This window comes from Mustela erminea, chromosome 4, assembly GCF_009829155.1.
Source record: "Mustela erminea isolate mMusErm1 chromosome 4, mMusErm1.Pri, whole genome shotgun sequence".
In the NCBI taxonomy this organism is placed as follows: Eukaryota; Metazoa; Chordata; class Mammalia; order Carnivora; family Mustelidae; genus Mustela; species Mustela erminea.
In genome coordinates this window covers 127,606,227-127,623,979 of record NC_045617.1, presented here as the reverse complement: position 1 = coordinate 127,623,979, position 17,753 = coordinate 127,606,227, and the positions used below count along the sequence as shown (strand labels likewise).

At 51.6% G+C, this 17,753-nt stretch overlaps 1 protein-coding gene across 1 annotated transcript in view; it reads left to right on the top strand.

Annotated features, from left to right (window-relative positions):
* The window catches only part of SLC22A23 (solute carrier family 22 member 23), a 171,517-nt gene that overhangs the window by 117,487 nt on the left and 36,277 nt on the right, over window positions 1-17,753 (top strand). Inside the window, exon 4 of the mRNA XM_032340984.1 lies at window positions 7,225-7,393. Within this exon, the coding sequence (XP_032196875.1) occupies window positions 7,225-7,393 (169 nt within the window). The remainder of the gene's footprint in view (window positions 1-7,224; window positions 7,394-17,753) is intronic.

Here is a 17,753-nt window from a genome sequence, read left to right as displayed (position 1 = left end):
TCTCTGGTGTCAGTGCGGTCAGCAGACTCCATATGTCCCTTCCCTACTGGCCAGCTCGGATCCAGAAAAATCCTGTAGGCTCACATCAGAAGAGCTGGGAGCATTTAGCAATCCCAAGAAAATACAGATTTCAACAGCAGACAGTTTTTGAAACATATTGTAAGAAAGAATACGGCTGTGTTTTATTCACTTACATATTCTAGAAGGATGGGACATGTCTTTTTAAGCCTGGTCCCAAAGTGGGTTTTTTTTTTTTTCTTAAACAATCATAATTCCCAAATCCAGTGCACAGTGAGGTAAGTGTGCTGGGGGAGCTGCGAGGTGGGAGGAGACTGTTTCCTGCCGGCAGATCCCTCAGACGCCAGCGCACGGGTGAGCTTGTCTGAGGCCAGCACATAGCTTTGTCTCTCACCGAGCGCTTCTTGCCTGGAATCTTCTCAACAGCGCTCCTTGCCTGGAATCTTCTCAACACACTGAGCGCCTCTGGTCCAACAGCGCCGCACACCCCCGAGGGGGCCTGAGCAGGAGGTCAGGTCTTTGTCCTGCTGACTGCCTTACCCAGTACTGAGTGCGCAGATCCTCGGAGACTCTGCTCGACCTGAACAGGGTGTTTTGTTTCTAAGTAAACTGTATCAGCAGTTTCTAAAGTTATTATTTGGTGTTGCATACCAGCTAACCTGTAGGCTTTTTTTTTTTATTATTTTTTTAGATTTTATTTATTTATTTATTTATGTGAGAGAGAGCATGAAAGGGGAGAAGGTCAGAGAGAGAAGCGGATTCCCTGCCCAGCTGGGAGCCAAAGGCAGGACTCGATCTCAGCAGTCCGGGATCATGACCTGAGCTGAAGGCAGTGGCTTAACCAACGGAGCCACCCAGGTCCCCTAAACTGTCGGCTTTTAAATCCCATCAGGCTGAATGTGATGACACATTTATGCCTGAATGAGAAGGCAGAACGTTTCCACCAAAGGAGGCAATTGTATATGTTGAACCTCTTGATGGACATTTGGGGTGTTTTCTAGAAGAACTTCACTTTGTAGCTGTCACCTGACATCTAGGCTCTGCCTGTAGTGTCTCCTGATCAGCCAGGTTCCCCCAGAGGCATCCTGGAACCAGCCTGTGGGGTTCGTAGCAGCTGCACTGGGGAGCTCCCAGTTCAGAGGTCCCAGGGGAGCTGGATTCAAGGGTTGGAGCCACCTGGACCCACCCTTGAGGCCCTGCACCCTTATAAACCATTCAGACCCCATGGCTGGTTTCAGCTACTTATGCTCTGATGCCATCACTCTGAGTGGCAGTGTTTAAAGTTTGATGCACCTGCATGTAAAGGCTCTTCATTCCTCCTGTGGGTTTGTGGAAAGTCCAAGCTGGATGGGCCCTTAGCGAGATGTTTGTTCCCTCTGCAGACTGACCCTCAACTCCCTGGTGGGGAGGCGGTCAGCAGGACAAAGCATCTTCTCCCTGGCCTCTTGCTCCTGAAACGAAGATAAAAGCCTTCGTGGTGTTTCCTTCTGAGTGCAGAATTAATGAAATGAACTCTGAGGGTTAATTCTTAGGTCTTGCCCCCACCCCCAACTCTAAAACTTTCCTCTGCCTGGCTTGTCTCTGATGGAGGGTGCTCACACTGCGTGCCCTGGCCTGTCCCCAGTGCCACTTTGTCATCCAGTCTGGGGAACCCATCTAAGGGCCATCAATGTGCTTACCCAGGAGAGTAGAATGATGATGCCACCTTCACAGGCTTCGGTTCAGATGAGGCTGGGGAGGCAGGTTCAGTCTGGCCTGGAAGGGGAGACAGGGTACGGGATGTCCGTCCATACTGGCGGTGCTGTGGGAAGGCCAGGTGGCCGGCTGGGGCTGCAGCTTCAGAGACGGGACCTCATGTGAGCAAAGAAGTCCGACCTCTATATCTAGGCTCACCTAGAGGAACAGAAGCAGAGGAGATACACAGGAAGAGATGTTCCTCAAGGAATAGGCTTACACAGTCTCGGGAGCAGGTTACGCAGACTGGAAACGCAGGGCAGGCTGACAGGAAGGACGGGCCGGCACTCGGGCACAGGGTGAAGCTACCATCCACAGTCGGGATGTTCTCTTTTTTCCTCAGGGAGGCCTCAGCTTTGTTTTGTAAGGCCTTGCTACTGATTGAGTCAGGCTCGCCAAGATCATCTAGGATAATCGCCCTTACTTCAAGTCAACTGATTGTGGGCTTTAATAGCAACACCTAGATTACTGTTGATTGACTCCCTGAGAATCTAGCCTAGAACCTAGTTGACCCATCACGGTGACCCACACACCCTCCTTCTGTGGAGCAGCTGTGGGCTGGTTAATGTGCCCCACGCTGTGATGACCCAGTTCCCCTTGGGTCTTTGTCCTCCATCACCTGGAATGGCTCGACCGGCCAGCATGCTTCTTGTCCTCCAGGAAATTTCTAAGGATCCAAAAGCTTCTGAAAAACTAATCTCTCCGGAGTTACAGCCCCTGAAAAGATCTCCCGCCCCAACACCAGGTTTCCAACAGACATCGCAGAGGGGCGTCGGGCTGCCCGTGTACCTGGTCCCCACCCCCTTCTGCAGGCCCATTGCCTCTGCCAAGGCATCATTCCCTGCTTGACTCGTAACGTTCTGCAATTCCTCTGCTTACCGTCCACGTCTATCAAGCTGGGAAGAGTAGCTTTTCAGCCTTCTCCATTGGGGCATTAAGGGAAAAATCATTTAAGAGTAGGGATTTCTGATGTGGTTTTCTTGGATTCCCTTGGTTCTGTTTTTTTAATTGATGGATTGTTGCTAGGCCTGAGAGAATCTCCGAGAAAGAAAATATATGGTGAAGAAAGAGTGTAGAGTGTCATTATAGGTTCTCTTGTTCAGACTTTTCGAACAAAACTCATTTCTACCCTGAATCCATTCATTCATTCATTTATATATATTTTTTCTCATTTATATATATATTTTTTTAAAGATTTTATTTATTTATTTATTTGACAGAGAGAAAGAGAGATCACAAGTAGGCTGAGTGGCCGGAAGAGAGAGAGGGGAAGCAGGCTCCCCACTGAGCAGAGAGCCCGAAGCGGGGCTCAATGCCAGGACCCTGAGATCATGACCTGAGCCACAGGCAGAGGCTTAACCCACTGAGGCACCCAGGCAGCCCTCATTTATATATTTTTTAAAGGAATCTCTACACCCAATGTGGAGTTCAAACTCACAACCCAGAGATGAAGGGTCACATGCTATGCAGGCTGAGCCAGCGCACACTCTTTCAGTCCTACTCTGAAATTTACCAGATCAGATGAATAATAAGGAGGTCAAATGAGACCAAAGAGTGACTTGGCAATAATTGTATCATTATATATGATAATAGTCCATATTATTACTTCAAAAAGCCAACATATCACATTTTCTATATGCAGCCACTCTGTGCTTATTTAATGCTCACAATAGCCCATTTTACAGATGACGGAACTGAGACACAGAACTCACAGATGACCAAAACAAGCTTGTAAGTGCTGGGGACAGAGTCAACCACAGGCTGTTTGGCACCAGAATCCAGGCTTGTCACATTTGAATCTACAATGCCTCACCTAAGACGATGATGATGATGATGATGATGTGTGTGTGTGTGTGTGTGTGTGTGTGTGTGTGTGAGAGAGAGAGACTTAATTGTTTTACATAAGGAAGGGGAGTAGTTGCTGCCTGTGAGTGAAAACCTGCTGAGATGACTTTAGGGCGGGCCTCCCACGAAAGTGGCTGTGAGAAGTGCTGGACAGAGCATGCCTCCCGGGCAGCCCCCAGTCCTACTGACCAGCTGGCTGTGCAGAGCTGTGGAAGCCCGCCTGGGGGTGGCCTGTTCTCCGTGATCCTCAGGTCCTGAGGAAGCAGTGCCTCTGAGGACACCATTCCCTGCTGTGGCCAGGTTTCCCTGCCTTTCAAGATTTTATTCATTTATTCGTCAGAGAGAGGAAGAGAGAGCACAAGCAAGGGGAGTGACAGGGAGAGGGAGAAGCAGACTCCCTGCTGAGCAAGGGGCCCGATGCGGGACTCGATTCCAGGCCCCTGGGATCATGACCCGAGCCGAAGGCAGCCACTTCATCCATTTATTCATTTATTCATTATCCTCCGAGCCACCCAGGCTTCCCTCCTACCTTTCAAGACCAAGGCCAGTGGCCCTGGCCTCGTGGCTGTAGACATCTCCACGGTGTGTGAACCCCTCGCCGAGTGCTCCTGTTCGCAGAGCCCAGGAACAGGCCCTCTGTGGGCAGAAACCATCTACCTGCCATCCCTGTCCCCCGCTACCGGATGCCAGGACTCAAGGCTTTAATGCTCTGCTGTATTTCTTCCTCTCTTCCACTTCAGGAAAACTGATTTCTCATCATCCAAAAGGAACATGTGATTAATGGCAAGCCTAAAGTGCCTGCGGTTCTTTGATAATTGCTTTTTTTTTTTTTTTAACATCTTTATAGCCACCTTCAGAACATAGTGGATTTGGGGCAGTTGGAAGGGATTTCTGGTGAGTCCAGGCAGAAAGGTCATTACATGCAAGTGTCATACCTGTGTCCTTCCATCAGATCCCTGTGTTTTCCATCGCCCCAGCAGGAATGCTGAGATATTAGAGTAATGCTAAGATCGGTAGAGTGCTCATCCAATTTTCTACCTGGCGAAATAAAGTAAAATCTCCGCTAACATTCCTTGCAAAAGCAGGAGTGGAGAGCTCTAGAAATGATGTTACGTACTCAGTTCTCAGATATTGTATCTGGGAGGCAAAAACGTTTCTCGCACTATGGGTGGGGGTAACCACTGGGGGAAGTACTGTGAGCCTATGCCTTGCAATGAGTCACCTGGGGATCTTGCAAAAATGCAGAAGCTGATTCTGGAGGTCCGAGTGGAGCCTGAGATCCTGCATCTCTAAGAAGCTCTCAGGTGACACAGAAACTTCAGCACCTCACGAGGAATTAGAGAAGCCCTCCGCCCACCTGTGGGAGAGGGACACGAGAACCCTGCGGGAGAGAAACTATGACAGTTAATCACTGTCATGTCGACAGGAACGCTGACATATGTCATGGGGGGCGTGGTCAGAAGTCAGACAGCGGAATCATTTGCTCATCAAGGGATGACTTTCCTTTGGCCTCCACAAACCCACACCCTCGCTGGAGAAGTTGCCTTGGGATCCTGCGTGTGACAATACGAAGTGTAGACTAGTGTGTGGGATGAGACGTCCTGAAGGGGGTCTGTAGTAAAGCTGTGGTAGTTGTGGATGGTCTCACACTTCCACAGAATCAGAGAGAGAGGCGGGGAAGGGCAAATCCTGGCTGCGAGCCGTGCCCGCTACACCTGCCAGCCCGCTGACGTGAAGCCCTCGTGCTGTTTGAACGGCATCCCTCTGGCTCTGTTTAAAGCTTACCTGGGTGGCCCAGGGCTGCATTTCCTCTTCTGAGACCAGCCTGAGCCCCAAGCGGCAAACTCATCCTGGCTTGAGCCCCATTGCTGGTTTCCGTGGCGACTCTACCGGTTGTGCCTACCAAGTGGAAGCTAGCACCTGCGCTGGTTGGTCTTTTCTGTAAAGACCCTGACCCGTTATTTTTAAGAGCCGAAATGCCAGATCTGGAGCGAATACTCGCATCCCACTAGGAAGTGATTGTTTAAGTGAACCCAGCCTGTGCTCATCGAAAGGAAAGGAACCGTGTCGCAGTAAATGGCTGGGAGAGGGCTGCTTCATCCTGTTTTCTTAATTAAATGGCAAAACGTCCTTTATAAGCGATAGGCAGCGAGGCCGGCTTTCTCTCCCACTTGCCCAGCGCCGTGATGGTCATCTGTGTGTTTGTGGCCAAGTAGCAGTGAAAGTTCTGATGACGGTGGTATTCTTTCCATGCAGTAGAGTGGTGTGGAGATCGGCGGGCGTGGGGCCTGCCCTTGTTAGGGCTGATTCTGTCCATATGGCCAAGTGTAATGTGTCTGTGTTCCCCTCCAACCTGCTCCCCTCCGTACGGCCTTTTGTACGAGACAACAGCAGCCCATCGGCTGCAGTCACCATCCTCAGTCTCTGAAAACAGGCATAAAACGTATTCTCTCCCAAGGGTCTCTCTTCTTTTTTAGAAAGTCATTTTAACTCTACTTCTTCTATTTTTTTAAAGCAAGCTTTTGGGAATACTGCATGTTATAGAAGATAACTAGCAAACAAACCGACGTGCCCCATAGGGGGGAAATGTATCAAACTCAGCGTAGGTTCTAGAGTGGAGGACATTGATGATAGGAATTCACTTTCTGGGTCTGTACAGGCTGGTGCTCAGGTGCTACGGCTGAAGGTTCTGTGACCGTCTCAAGTCTTTTTTTACTCAAGGTCAAATTAAGAGCATAGATTCTTGCCAGCAAGGGGAACCATGGTGTCCCTCCTCCCAGGAGACATTTATGGAAGGCAGACAGCGTGCTGTCTTGAAGCTCTGAACATGAATTGGACTTGCCTCTGCCAGAGGAGATGTCTGTCTCACTGGGACAGAGAAGGGGTCGTGCGGCACCACCTTGTCAGAGTAGGCTGCAGAATTCCAGCAGAGAGGAAAAGCTTACTACATAGTCCAAAACTGCCTTATGGATTGTTTTTTTTTGGGTGGGGGGAGGGTGTTTTGTCTTGTTCAACTAGATTAACTGTGATGCCACTTGGTCTGTCTTGGCCTCACAATGCAGAGAGATTGTCTGGAACTCACAGTTGCAAAGGAGGCCGGGAGTCGGGACTAGAAGGAGGGAGGGTGCAGGTGGCGGGAGTGAGCGGACGGACGTTCCGGGAGCTCTGTCCAGAGGTGGAGGGGGTCCCCTAACAAAGCATTGTCCAGGGAGGGAATGGCAGCAGGTGGGTACGAGAGGGATCCTGCCCTCCAGCAAGCTCGGTAGCACCCCGAGAGCGGAGAAAGTGGGGCTGTGCCGTGCGCACACTACCCCACACACGAAGCAGCGTTTCCTGGTTCCTGGGCTTAGCGACTGTGAATTACAATGTTCTTTTGCCGCGGACTCGCTCCGTGACCTTGAGCAACCATCTCTCCCTTCCCAGTTCATGCCCCAACTCATCCAGCTGTAAAAACAAGGATCTCAACATTGACGTACGGCGTAGAGCTCTCGCGGCGGCCAGCAAATTTACAATTCAATTTTACAGTGCTTGGTTGTTTGAGAAGGTTCACTGACCCCGGTGCCCCTGTGGCTCTTCCGGGCTACGGGGCAGGGCACTCACGTCTCTCTTGTCCCTTCTGTGTTCCAGGCATAGAGCTGTGCCCCCCCGGAAAACGGTTCATGATCACGATGGTGGCGAGCTTCGTGGCCATGGCAGGGCAGTTCCTCATGCCCGGGCTGGCCGCCCTGTGCCGGGACTGGAAGGTCCTCCAGGCCCTCATCATCTGTCCCTTCCTGCTCATGCTGCTCTACTGGTCGTGAGTATCCTCCCCGCGGGCTTCACCACCTGCTGCTTCTGCCAACGCTTTCTCTTTCTGAAGGGTGCGCCCCCCGGTGGGGGGAGCTGAGGGACACAAACAACTGGGGGCAGCTTCTGGTTCGTTTCAGCTTGCATTTCTTTTCCGTGAGGGCATTTTCCTCTTTTATAAAATCTCACCTTTTAAACCAGGTATCCTGGGAAATGTTGAAACACACACAAAAATGGGCAAGAGAGAGTAGAGTGAGTCCCCGAGTGCACCCCCCGCTCCGAGAACCTACCCTCCATCAGTCTGGCCAGAGGCCTGCTTGCTGGGGTATTTTGATAGGATTCTTATGGAGAGATTTGAAAAAGGAGTATTCTTGTGTTGGGAGGGGGAACTGCGGAGATAGTCAAGGAGTGATTTAGGAAAGCCCCCTTATCTCCTCTAGATTAGGGATGGACAGACACCAGAGTCCATGGACCAAATCTGGTCGCCATCTGTTTTGGTAAAAAAAAAAAAATGTCACTGGAGCAGAGTCATGCCCGCATGATTATACGTGTCATCTCGGGCTGTTTTCATGCCACAGTGGCAGAGCTGAGGAGGGTACAACAGTCTCGTTGGCCTGCCAAGCCCAATATTTACTCTCTGGTCCCTTCCGGGAAGTTGTCCACCCCTGCTCCTGACGAGTCCACTAGGCCTTTGAGAACCACGTGTAACTTAAGCTTTCAGCTGGCTGATGGCAGGGAAAAAACAACTGAACACGCTAGGTTGGGAGTATGACCCGGGCAGCTCGGTTTTTTTCTTTAAACTCCCCAGAGGACTGATGCTTAGCCAAGGTTGAAAAACCCCACTCTTGGATAGAGAGATGTTTAGGGGGAAAAAATGAATGTTGGGACTTTTTTTTAAATAAATTACTCTTTGTCGTTCTCTCACTGCCCCCACCCTGCCCCAACACCCCCTTCACGCATGAGTATGAGACCCTGTCGTGGGTCGGGTACAGAATACATGCGTCGCTGTGTTGCGCTGACTGGTCACTAATGGAAACGCGGTTTCTGGCAAGAAGTTTGTGTCCCAGCTGTAAGTGTTCACTGGAGCAGAGAAGGCTCCTTAATTGGGCTTCCTTTTCTACGGTGCCGGGGACAGGAAGAAAGCCCCTACCTGTTAGCGTCCTGGTGCTGGGCCCCAGCCCCACCGTGTAGGAGGTCCTCCAGCAGAGAAACCGCAGTGAGTAAGGGAACAAGTGCATTTTCCTCCAGAGCCCGGCTCGTGCTGACTGCATCAGAAGGACCTGGGCGGCCGCAGCAGGGAGCTAGCAGTAAGGGATGAAGAAAGGCCACCTGCTGGGGAGCCGCTCGTCAGGGACAGCTGCCCAAACTGTGCACTGCTCCCCTTCTGGGCTCCTCCCCGCCACACTCCCTGCAGCCTTGCCTGCCAGCTGGGCCTGGACATCACCCCGCTCCTGCAGGAGCCCCGTGTATTTCTAGACCTCCTGCTCCCTCCCGGTGTTAAGAAGCAAAGAATGAAATCGTTTCCCAAAGCAGGATGGAGTGGGCAGGTCTTCCTTCTATCTTTTAGGCAAGTCCTTCCTCTTCCTTCCCTTGCTGTACCTAGACCAGGGCCTTGCTTGTTTTGGAATTCAAGGGCACTTATTTATTGAACAAATGATAATACCATGTTCATGTCGCACGCATTGCAAGCTCGGTACAAATACTAGGTTATCCAGTCTTCGTACTGCGTCACCACACTGTACAGATGACAAAACTGAGGTCACCCAGCTGGCCCTGGAACCCAGGCCGCTCTGACCACATGCATTGCAGGCTCCTGCCTTCCCTGAGCTTCTGTCTCTTGTCTCTGACCGCTGGGGGCCCTGGCCCTGGGAGGGAGCACTGTTGCCCCAGGGGATCCTCTGTGAGGTCTGGTGACCTCCCTCCCACCTCCTCTCACCGCAGCGCACAAACGCCCCCGGGGCTGTCTGCTGGCCCCTTGGGGGGTGCTGGAGGCCTGGGGAAAGCATGGGCACAGCCACCTGGAGGCTCAGGCTCCTATAAGAGCTGGGCTTTGAGCCTCCGCCAGGCGCCGTCCCACCTGCCCCAGCTAGGAAGACACCTGGCGGGAAGCAGCGGCAGGGAGGGCTTTGGATTAGGTCTGGGGGACTGACACATGGTAAAGGACTGGGGTTCCTGTTGATCTTACTGTATTTTTTACTTAAATTTAAAAGGCATATCAGGGTTTAGTGGCAGTTAAGACATTGATGTCTTTAAATAATACTATAAAACCTAAGAAAAAAAATTCTTTGAAACTCACAAGTGTAAAAACAAAATTTTCTAGTGAAAAGGGCACCCAGGGTACCATGACAAGTAAAACACGCACGCAGACCAGCAGATGGATGAAGGTTCCAAGTCATTGATGCCACGTGGTCGCAGCTCTGGCACCACAGTCCAGGGTAGACCAGCGCTTCCCAAATATAGTGTCTTAGCTGTGATCATTGTCATCATCATTTTGTATTTATATTATTTTCTAAGTTGCTTGGCACACGTCTGACCTCCAACAAGTGCTTGTAAATGTGAGCTGCTTTACAGCAATGAGCCAGGGTGTAATGGGGGCAGGTCCAAGAAATTAGTGCTGAGAGATGCAGCCCACTTTTACCTCTTGCCTTGAAAGGCTCCAGAAGAGGCATTGGCTCTTTCTTGCCAGCCACCCTGCCACATGCTACGGTAGGCAGGAAGCTCCTCACCCCCACATGCTCTGTGTAGTTTGCCAGGATGCAGTGACCTGCTGGGCAACTCCCAGGGCCCAGCCCAAGGAGAACATTCAAGCTGGAGTGGACATGGAGGCAGCGGCAGGGTATCTGGACCAGAAAGAGGCCCAGGGAGCTTGAATCTTACGACTCATCCCAAGGGCTGGAGCTAAGGCCCCAGGCCCTTCATGCATGTATAACCAAGCTCCTGGAATGAAGCCAGGAACTGTCCTGCTCGAACAGTACTCGGAAGTGTTGCCCACCACAGGGGCTCACCTCCAAAGCTGGCTGACGCCTCGGACGGTGGGCATAAATGAGCCACCTGTAGGACAGCGGAGCCGTGAATCCTGCACCGCCCGTGGTGGTGTGGCCCAGAACCCAGCCTCTTGGTAAGGCTGAGAAACGGACGTCAGAACCCGCGAAGCTCATTGCACCCTCAGGCTCAAGAACAAAAGCTCCCGTGGAGAGTCGCTGGACCAAAGGCACTCGGGACTCACGTGGAAGGAAATGCTTGCCAAGGATGAACTCACAGAGCCCCTGGGACTCCGTTCTGACGGCCTAAAGCTATCGGTTGAGAAACTTGCCTCCCAGGAACTCTAGGAAATGGAGCAATCTGAAGAAGAAGTTGATTCGAATAATTTATTAAGGTAGTTACTACCACCTTGTGCCAAATGCTGTCCCAGTTACTAAATATTCCAGACACGGAAATGCATGGGAGCAAAAGCCCCTCCTCCTTGAAGCCTGCATTATGGTGGGTACAGGGGGGCGGGAGGAAGCCCAGAGACCTTAAACCCATACTGGAGCGAATAATATTCTGGAGACATGACCTAAAGCAGTGGTCAGGAAAGGCGTCTCTCAGGGAGTGACATTCAGGCTGACACCTAAATACGGGATCAGAAAGAGGAAGTCACACAACGTTCTGGGTGGAAAGATAGGCAAATGGGAAGAACAGGGCCAAAGCTGGCTTCCACGTGACTTCTGGAGGAGAAGGACCACCCGCACCGCTGAGTGTGAAGGACAAGGTCAGGCACACATGCGGGTCAGACCCTGTGCGGCCTTCAGCATGTTGGGTCCTTTTTTTTTTTTCTTAAGATTTTATTTATTTGTCAGAGAGAGAGCACAAGCAGGGGGAGCAGCAGGCAGAGGGAGAAAGCAAGCTCCCCACTGAGCAGGGACCCTGACATGGGACTCGATACCAGGACTCTGTGATCATGACCTAAGCCAAAGGCAGATGCTTAACTGACTAAGCCACCCAGGCGTCCCATGACGGGTTTGTTCTAAAAGCCGTGCGGACACGTGGAGGTTTAAGCAGGGAAGGAATGTGCTCTGACAAGGTCTGGCTGTCTGCCTCTGGGGCTGGTGGGAGGGTGGCCCAGAGTGGGACCAAGCGAGACAGTGCAGTGTTACCCCCACCCTCAGTGGACGGGGTGATCGCCTGGAGAGGCCTGAGGCCCACGAGCATTCAGGAGCCGCTGCAGTGAGAGGTGCTGGGGGGTCTGCTTTGGCTCATGAGGGCAGGAGAGCCATGGCCCCGGGCTGTTTCCTGGGGTGGGGGGACACAGGGCTCTCTGTGGGACGGAAGCCCCACCAGAAACTGGAGCCTCGAGTCCTGTCCTGAGGGGAGAGTCAGAGAGTAAATGAGGTGAGAGCTGGCATTGGAGGAGGCTCTGTAGGGGGTTGGGAGCCCTGAGTGAAACCCAGCCCATTTGGAAGTGTGGATTTAATACTCCCCAGGGCGGTGGCTGGCGGAGGCCAGGCTGTTGGGTCAGGAGAAGTCGGCCACCAAGAAGACAGTTCCCAAGAGCTGGGGGCACACCGCGTCCCAGGAGCCCCAAAGGGAAGCACCAGCTGGTCAGGAGGCAGAAGGAGAAGGAGAGGAACGAGGGCAGGAGCCTTCCCTGCTGCTCTGGTCGGAAGAAAGGGGCGGGACGGGGTAAGCAGGCTCTGGCTTGGCTAGTGTGATTTCTGCAGGCTCTGTGACTCAGGGCCTGTCGCTGGTTGTCTGGCACCTGGCTCTGGGGTGGCTAGAGCGGGTGGGCAGTGGCTGGAGTGCAAGAGCCCATGGAGGAGGCGGTGGGGTTGGGGCTCTGGTCAGTTGGTTTGTACTTGAAAGGTGCGCTCACAGGTGAATTGTTGGCTGTCACTAAGAATTGGCTAATCTGGGGTGAGGGGCTGTCTTCCCTCCCAGAAACACCAGAAAATACAGGAAATAAAAAGACATGATGAATGCACAGCCCTACAACAGCTTCAGGGTTACAGAATGTTCTGGAAGGAAGGGAGACTGGGGCTGAAGAAACCAGTCAGCAGAGGTGTGATGTGCCCAGGGACGGGGTGGGGTTTAGGCAAGGGCTGTGATGAGTACAGGTGGATCCCCGGGAGGACAGGGTATGCCAGTGACCTGTGCCCCCAAGGGGGGGCCTTGATCAAGGAGGAGCATCCTTGCACACGCTGCCTGGGGGTGCTGCTCACTCCGGGTCCAGGGAGAACCAGCTGCTGTTCTGCAAGGGCTTCAGTGAAGGGAGAGTTTCAGAAGGTGAGCGGCCCAAGAAAAAGAAAGGGTGTGCTCGCTGGGATGTGAGATGCTTCAAAGAATCAAATCTAGGTACATTGTTAGGAACCCAGAACAGAAGGAGAGAAACTGCTGTGAAGATTTCTCACGTGAATGAGAATCCTGGCAGAGGTGGTGGGTGACTCCACGGTTGCTGCCGGTGCCCGAGGCTAAGATCCGCACCGTCTTTGTCCCTCAGGACACCAGAGCCTTAGAGAAGTGCCCACTTCGTCATTTCACTTGGACATGCATGATCGCTTGAGGAAGGGCAGCAGAGCATCAGGGTCATCCAGAAGGAACCCATACAGACCTATCCTTTTTCCAGAATAAACGGGGAATTCTTCCAGGGTCACAGAAAACAAATGGGGCTGGTCGGGGAGGGGGAAGCGCAGATGGGGTGTTCAAAACCAGGTGAAGGGAGAGCCTAAGAGAACCTCTGCTTCCATGTGACAAGTGGTGGGTGAGCCCAGAGTGGAGGAAGGGGTGGTTGGAGGGCTGCTGCTTTCTAATTGCACGAAGTGTACAAAACCGTCCCTGCCAGCTAGCGGCAGCCTGCCCCAGGACACATAGCTCAATGACAGAGTGTCCTCCTCCACCAGGAGCCCTGGGGCAGGGCACAGCCTGGGACAGTGCATCTGGGGGTCCAGGTCTGCATCCGGTAAGAATGTCTTAGGAAACCACAGCGTGGAAGATGGGGAAGATGACACACAGGGCAGGTGGCCTCAGGTTTTCTGGGTCAATCTGACTACAGGAGACTGAGCCAGAGTGAGAAAGCACCGCGGGGTATCCGCCTGAAGTGTTGGCAGGGACAGCACGATGTAGGGATTGCAAGAGATGAAGATGTCCGTGCTGCTCTTCCAAAATGTTGATACGTGACCCCACCACACCGTCAAACATAAGCTAATGCTGAGTCCACACGATTATTCACGAAAACAAGCATGTGCGTGTCAGCTTTGGACCTGGCATGTGCCGGGGTGCCGTGGTGGTGCCGACTCAGTAAGGTCCCCAGGGAGGGCTCCTATCTCCACGTGAGAGCACCCCCCTTCCACAGGCGGCGTTGGCTAGGTGTGGGGGGGTCGCCGTGAACACAGTGGACCCCTCAGCCAAGGAGGAGAAACATCACTATGTTCACAGCCTGGGCCTCCTCTGTGGCAGAGGCCCCAGGACGTACCCTGGTTTGAACATGTCTCAATGTTTTAGGGACACTCTTCCTGGGATCCGCAGCAAGCTTCTGCATGTCACCCTCCAGTAACCGTTCACCCTTGGAATTGGTCGGTGGGTCTGTTCCTGGCTTTTGCTGGGGAAACTGGAGTATCCAAGCGCTTCACCAAAACACTCAGAAGTGTGAGAAAGTCACTACAAGCTGGCTGTCAAACATCAGTGGTTCTCCTTGTGTGGTCCCTGGACTAGCAGCCTCATTGCCACCTGGGAGCGTGCTAGAAACACAAATTCTCAGACTCCACCCAAGGCCTACTATCTGGGTCCACATGTCTGGACTAGGGCACAGGTCTGGGGCTTAAGAATCCCTCCAGGGGATGCTGAGGAGGGTTCACATTCGAGAAGCAGGATGGGTCCATCACGGAATAAAGCCAGATGTCTTGCACATGGACTGAGGGACCCAGTACACCCCCAAAACAAAGATGGTGTCGAAGCATGAAGAAGATCTGAGTCAGACGTGGCGGAGCCACACTTCTTGTAGAAAGAGGTTTCTCTGTTCAGCAGGGAAAGGAAACAGATCCCATCCTTGAGGACAAGGGAGATATCGTGCAAGGCCTGGCTGTCCCATCCAATTCTGCTGCAGAGAGCAAATTTGTCTTATCATCTCAGACAGCAGAAGTCATAGGTATTCCCAGAACAGATGAAAGAAGGAAAAAAAAAAAGAAAACCTGGGTCCCGGATCTAACAATTTTATCCGCACTATGAAAACATAAACCCAGATGCAAATATGTTTTGGAGTCTCAAGTTACAGCCTGTGCTGAAGGGTAATGGGAAGGACAAGTTTCTCCCCCATCGCTGTCCTGTCCTCTGAGGAGGCTCAGTGGGGGGCATCCTCCCTGAGTTTTTGCCTTCGGTGTGACCAGGTGCAGTTTTCCTTTGCTCTCCTCCAACACCCTTAGCTGCGCACCCAGTTAGGGAGGATTCTCATCCAGGACTCACCAAACGTGTATTTTTGCCCCAGCTGCTTCAAGAAAGAACAGACAGGCTGGAAATGTGTGAAGATGGTGAATTATTAACCGCGCTTTGTTCAGCTGGAGTTTCATCCTGACGAGAGAAAAAGTGCTGCTGGCAATCAGCGTGATCATCAAAAGCATCTGGGAAGGCATAAGAAGGAGATAATAAACCGTATGGGAAATAAGGAGGAAATTAGAGAAAGATCAAGCCGCAAGTTGGAGCACCGAGAATAAGTAACAGTATCAGTTCCCCGACTGAAAGGTAAACCTTGTAGCAGAGGAAACGAGAACACGCGGTCCTAACGAGCTCGCAGGGTAGAGGAGGAAAACAGAACTCTTAGGATAAAGGTATGTGCTAAAAGGGATTTTAATTTTTTAAAAAATTTCAAGAAAAGAGCCATTGTGAAACATTTAAATGGCCTAGGGTTAGATAAATATCCAGCATTAAAATGTAAATGGCCTTAAATGTCACTGGCTCTTTTCAAATATCACCAGAAATATTTTGGCCAGAATCATACTCATTTTTAACATTTCTGGAGGGTTTGCTACGAGCCAGGCACCACCAAGCACTTTCAATAATTTGGCCCCTTGGGTCCTCCTGGTGAGTCTCTGGAGGAGGTGCTAGGAAGGCCTCTAGCACAGATGTAGAAACTCAGGCGCAGAGCTATTCAGCAACTTGCTTTGTGGTCCTAGACCTGGTACGTGGAGCCGAGGCGTGAAAGCCACCACCCAAAACCCAGAGCCAGAATGAGGACCAGTGGCCTCTCAGTCATGGTGCTAGTGGTGCCGCCGGAACCCTGGGGTAAGACTCAGCATGCCAGGGAGATGGGGAGAGCCTTGGCCCACCATGCGCGGGGCACGGAGGGCGCTTCTCACCAAGGGGGGGGGGGGGTCTTGTCTTCTAGTTCCTCTTGTTATTTAGCATTTCCCTAATATGTACGAAAATGTTTCTTAAAATCATTGGGTGATCAGTACCTTCCCTAAGGGGGACTTCAAAAAACTGTGTTAAATGGAAGGATTAATTCTGCTTCTTGTCATTGTGGAAATGATTTTTAAAAGACCCCTTAAAATTTTATATATTTATGTGCGTGTGTGTGTGTGTGTGTGCACAGTATATTCATTCTAGTGATTCTCAGTCTTTTTTCTTGCCCCCACACACTTGAGGGACACAATACCTTCTTCCATCAAAAGCCATTTTATTTCAGAAGCCAATCAAAAGTACCACATGCTGCAAACTCTATTACTGGTAAAGGAAGGCTGACGGGTTCCCAGCACAGCAGGAGGAAAACTGAATTCAGTTATACCAACAGGGAAGTCACACCAGAAAATCTTTCCCTCAAAGGAGAGTAGAAGAGGTGAATCATAAAAACCATATAGTTTCTGGGAACTTGAAAGTCTGCAATAATTATTTTTACAGGTTATCAGATAGTTAATTTGAGGACACTTCTGGGAAATTGAAAGCTGAAAAAGAAGTTTGCTCAATTCCTCTTTGTCCACAGATTATCTAGAAGGGGTAAGATTAGGTTCATCGTGAGCAAGGCCAGTGCATCAATAAAAATGGTAGCCCACATTTCAATCCTGACAATGGGGTGAGCAATTAAAAGTGAGATCAGAATGTTCTCTGACTTGCTGTTTGGGGATTTGCTAATGGCATGGCATTTTAGGGAGCCCTCAGGCAAGAGGCTGCCCCATTTTTAACTTCTGAGTCTGCAGAGATTATGTAAAATAATAGGAACCCCTGTGGCCAACGAAACTGCTTCCAAGTCCGAGTGGAAGACGATCTGTGAACGTGGGAACATGGCCCTTCAGTTCCACGTCCTGCCCTCTGAAGGCCAGCGTTACCAGCTCCTTAGTCCTCACTGTGCGCACACCAGGATGTGCCTCGACATTCCATCTCGATGCGCGGTGGAAGCCGGAGGATCCTGGAGTCTCGAATCCAGGCAGCGCTCTGGGGCCCGATGTGTGCCAGCGCGTGCGCCGTGGGAGCGGTGGGGACGGACTGCTGGCAGCCGGCAGAAAGAGGCTAGGTGGCGCTCCCGTGACTGGTGTCTAGGGATAACTGCTAAGTGGTTACCCTGCTGGCCGCTGGCAGGAGTCCACGTGAATGGAAACAAGAGTCAGGCGGAGGAGCCCGGCCCCATCAGCGGGGAGCTCTGGCAAGAGTGCATGTCTGGCGCCATAAAGAAGCGGGGATCCCGGACAGATGGGCCTGACCTGACTCCGTCCAGACCGTTTCTGTGGAGCGTGGGAGGGGTGCGTGTGCTCACGGCAATGGCAAGAAGCTGCTTTCCAGAGCTGTGTCCGAGGTCAGGGTAGAACCAGCAGGGGCCACGCTGATGACAAGTCAAGGAATTTGTGGTCTCCGTGGGCTCCCTTATCATCAAGACGGGAGCCAGCAGGTCAGGAGAGGCCGACTCCGGGAGAAGGTGGACCCGACTCCCTCGACCCCTGCGAAGACAGAGGTGCCCATAAAACTCCAGTTAGAGGCAGTGACAGTCTCGAGCCTGCCTGCCTGCTGCCCACTTTTCTCCTCCAATCGTTCTTCAGCATCACATTTTTTTTTATCAGTTGCAAAAACGCCTGCCAGACTCATTCCCCTGCAGCGTGATTTTTTTAATGCCCTGGGAGCCTTATATTTTCTGCAGCCTGATAATTCCTTACCTGGATAAATTAGTAAAAGGGATCAGGGAAAAGACGATATAAAGAGAGAGAACGTGGAGAAATTAACCCAGGTACTCTCAAGGCTACAGAACATTTTCAGGTGAATTCCAAGCTTTCATGCTTTAAATGTGAACGGAGGAACATTTTAAATTTATCGCAATTGTAAAATATTCTGGGTTGGTTATTTAAAAGACTCGCTCTAAAGACATTCTCGGCACTGACTTCATTCCACGGGCCAAAAACCTAAGGCAACCTTAAAAT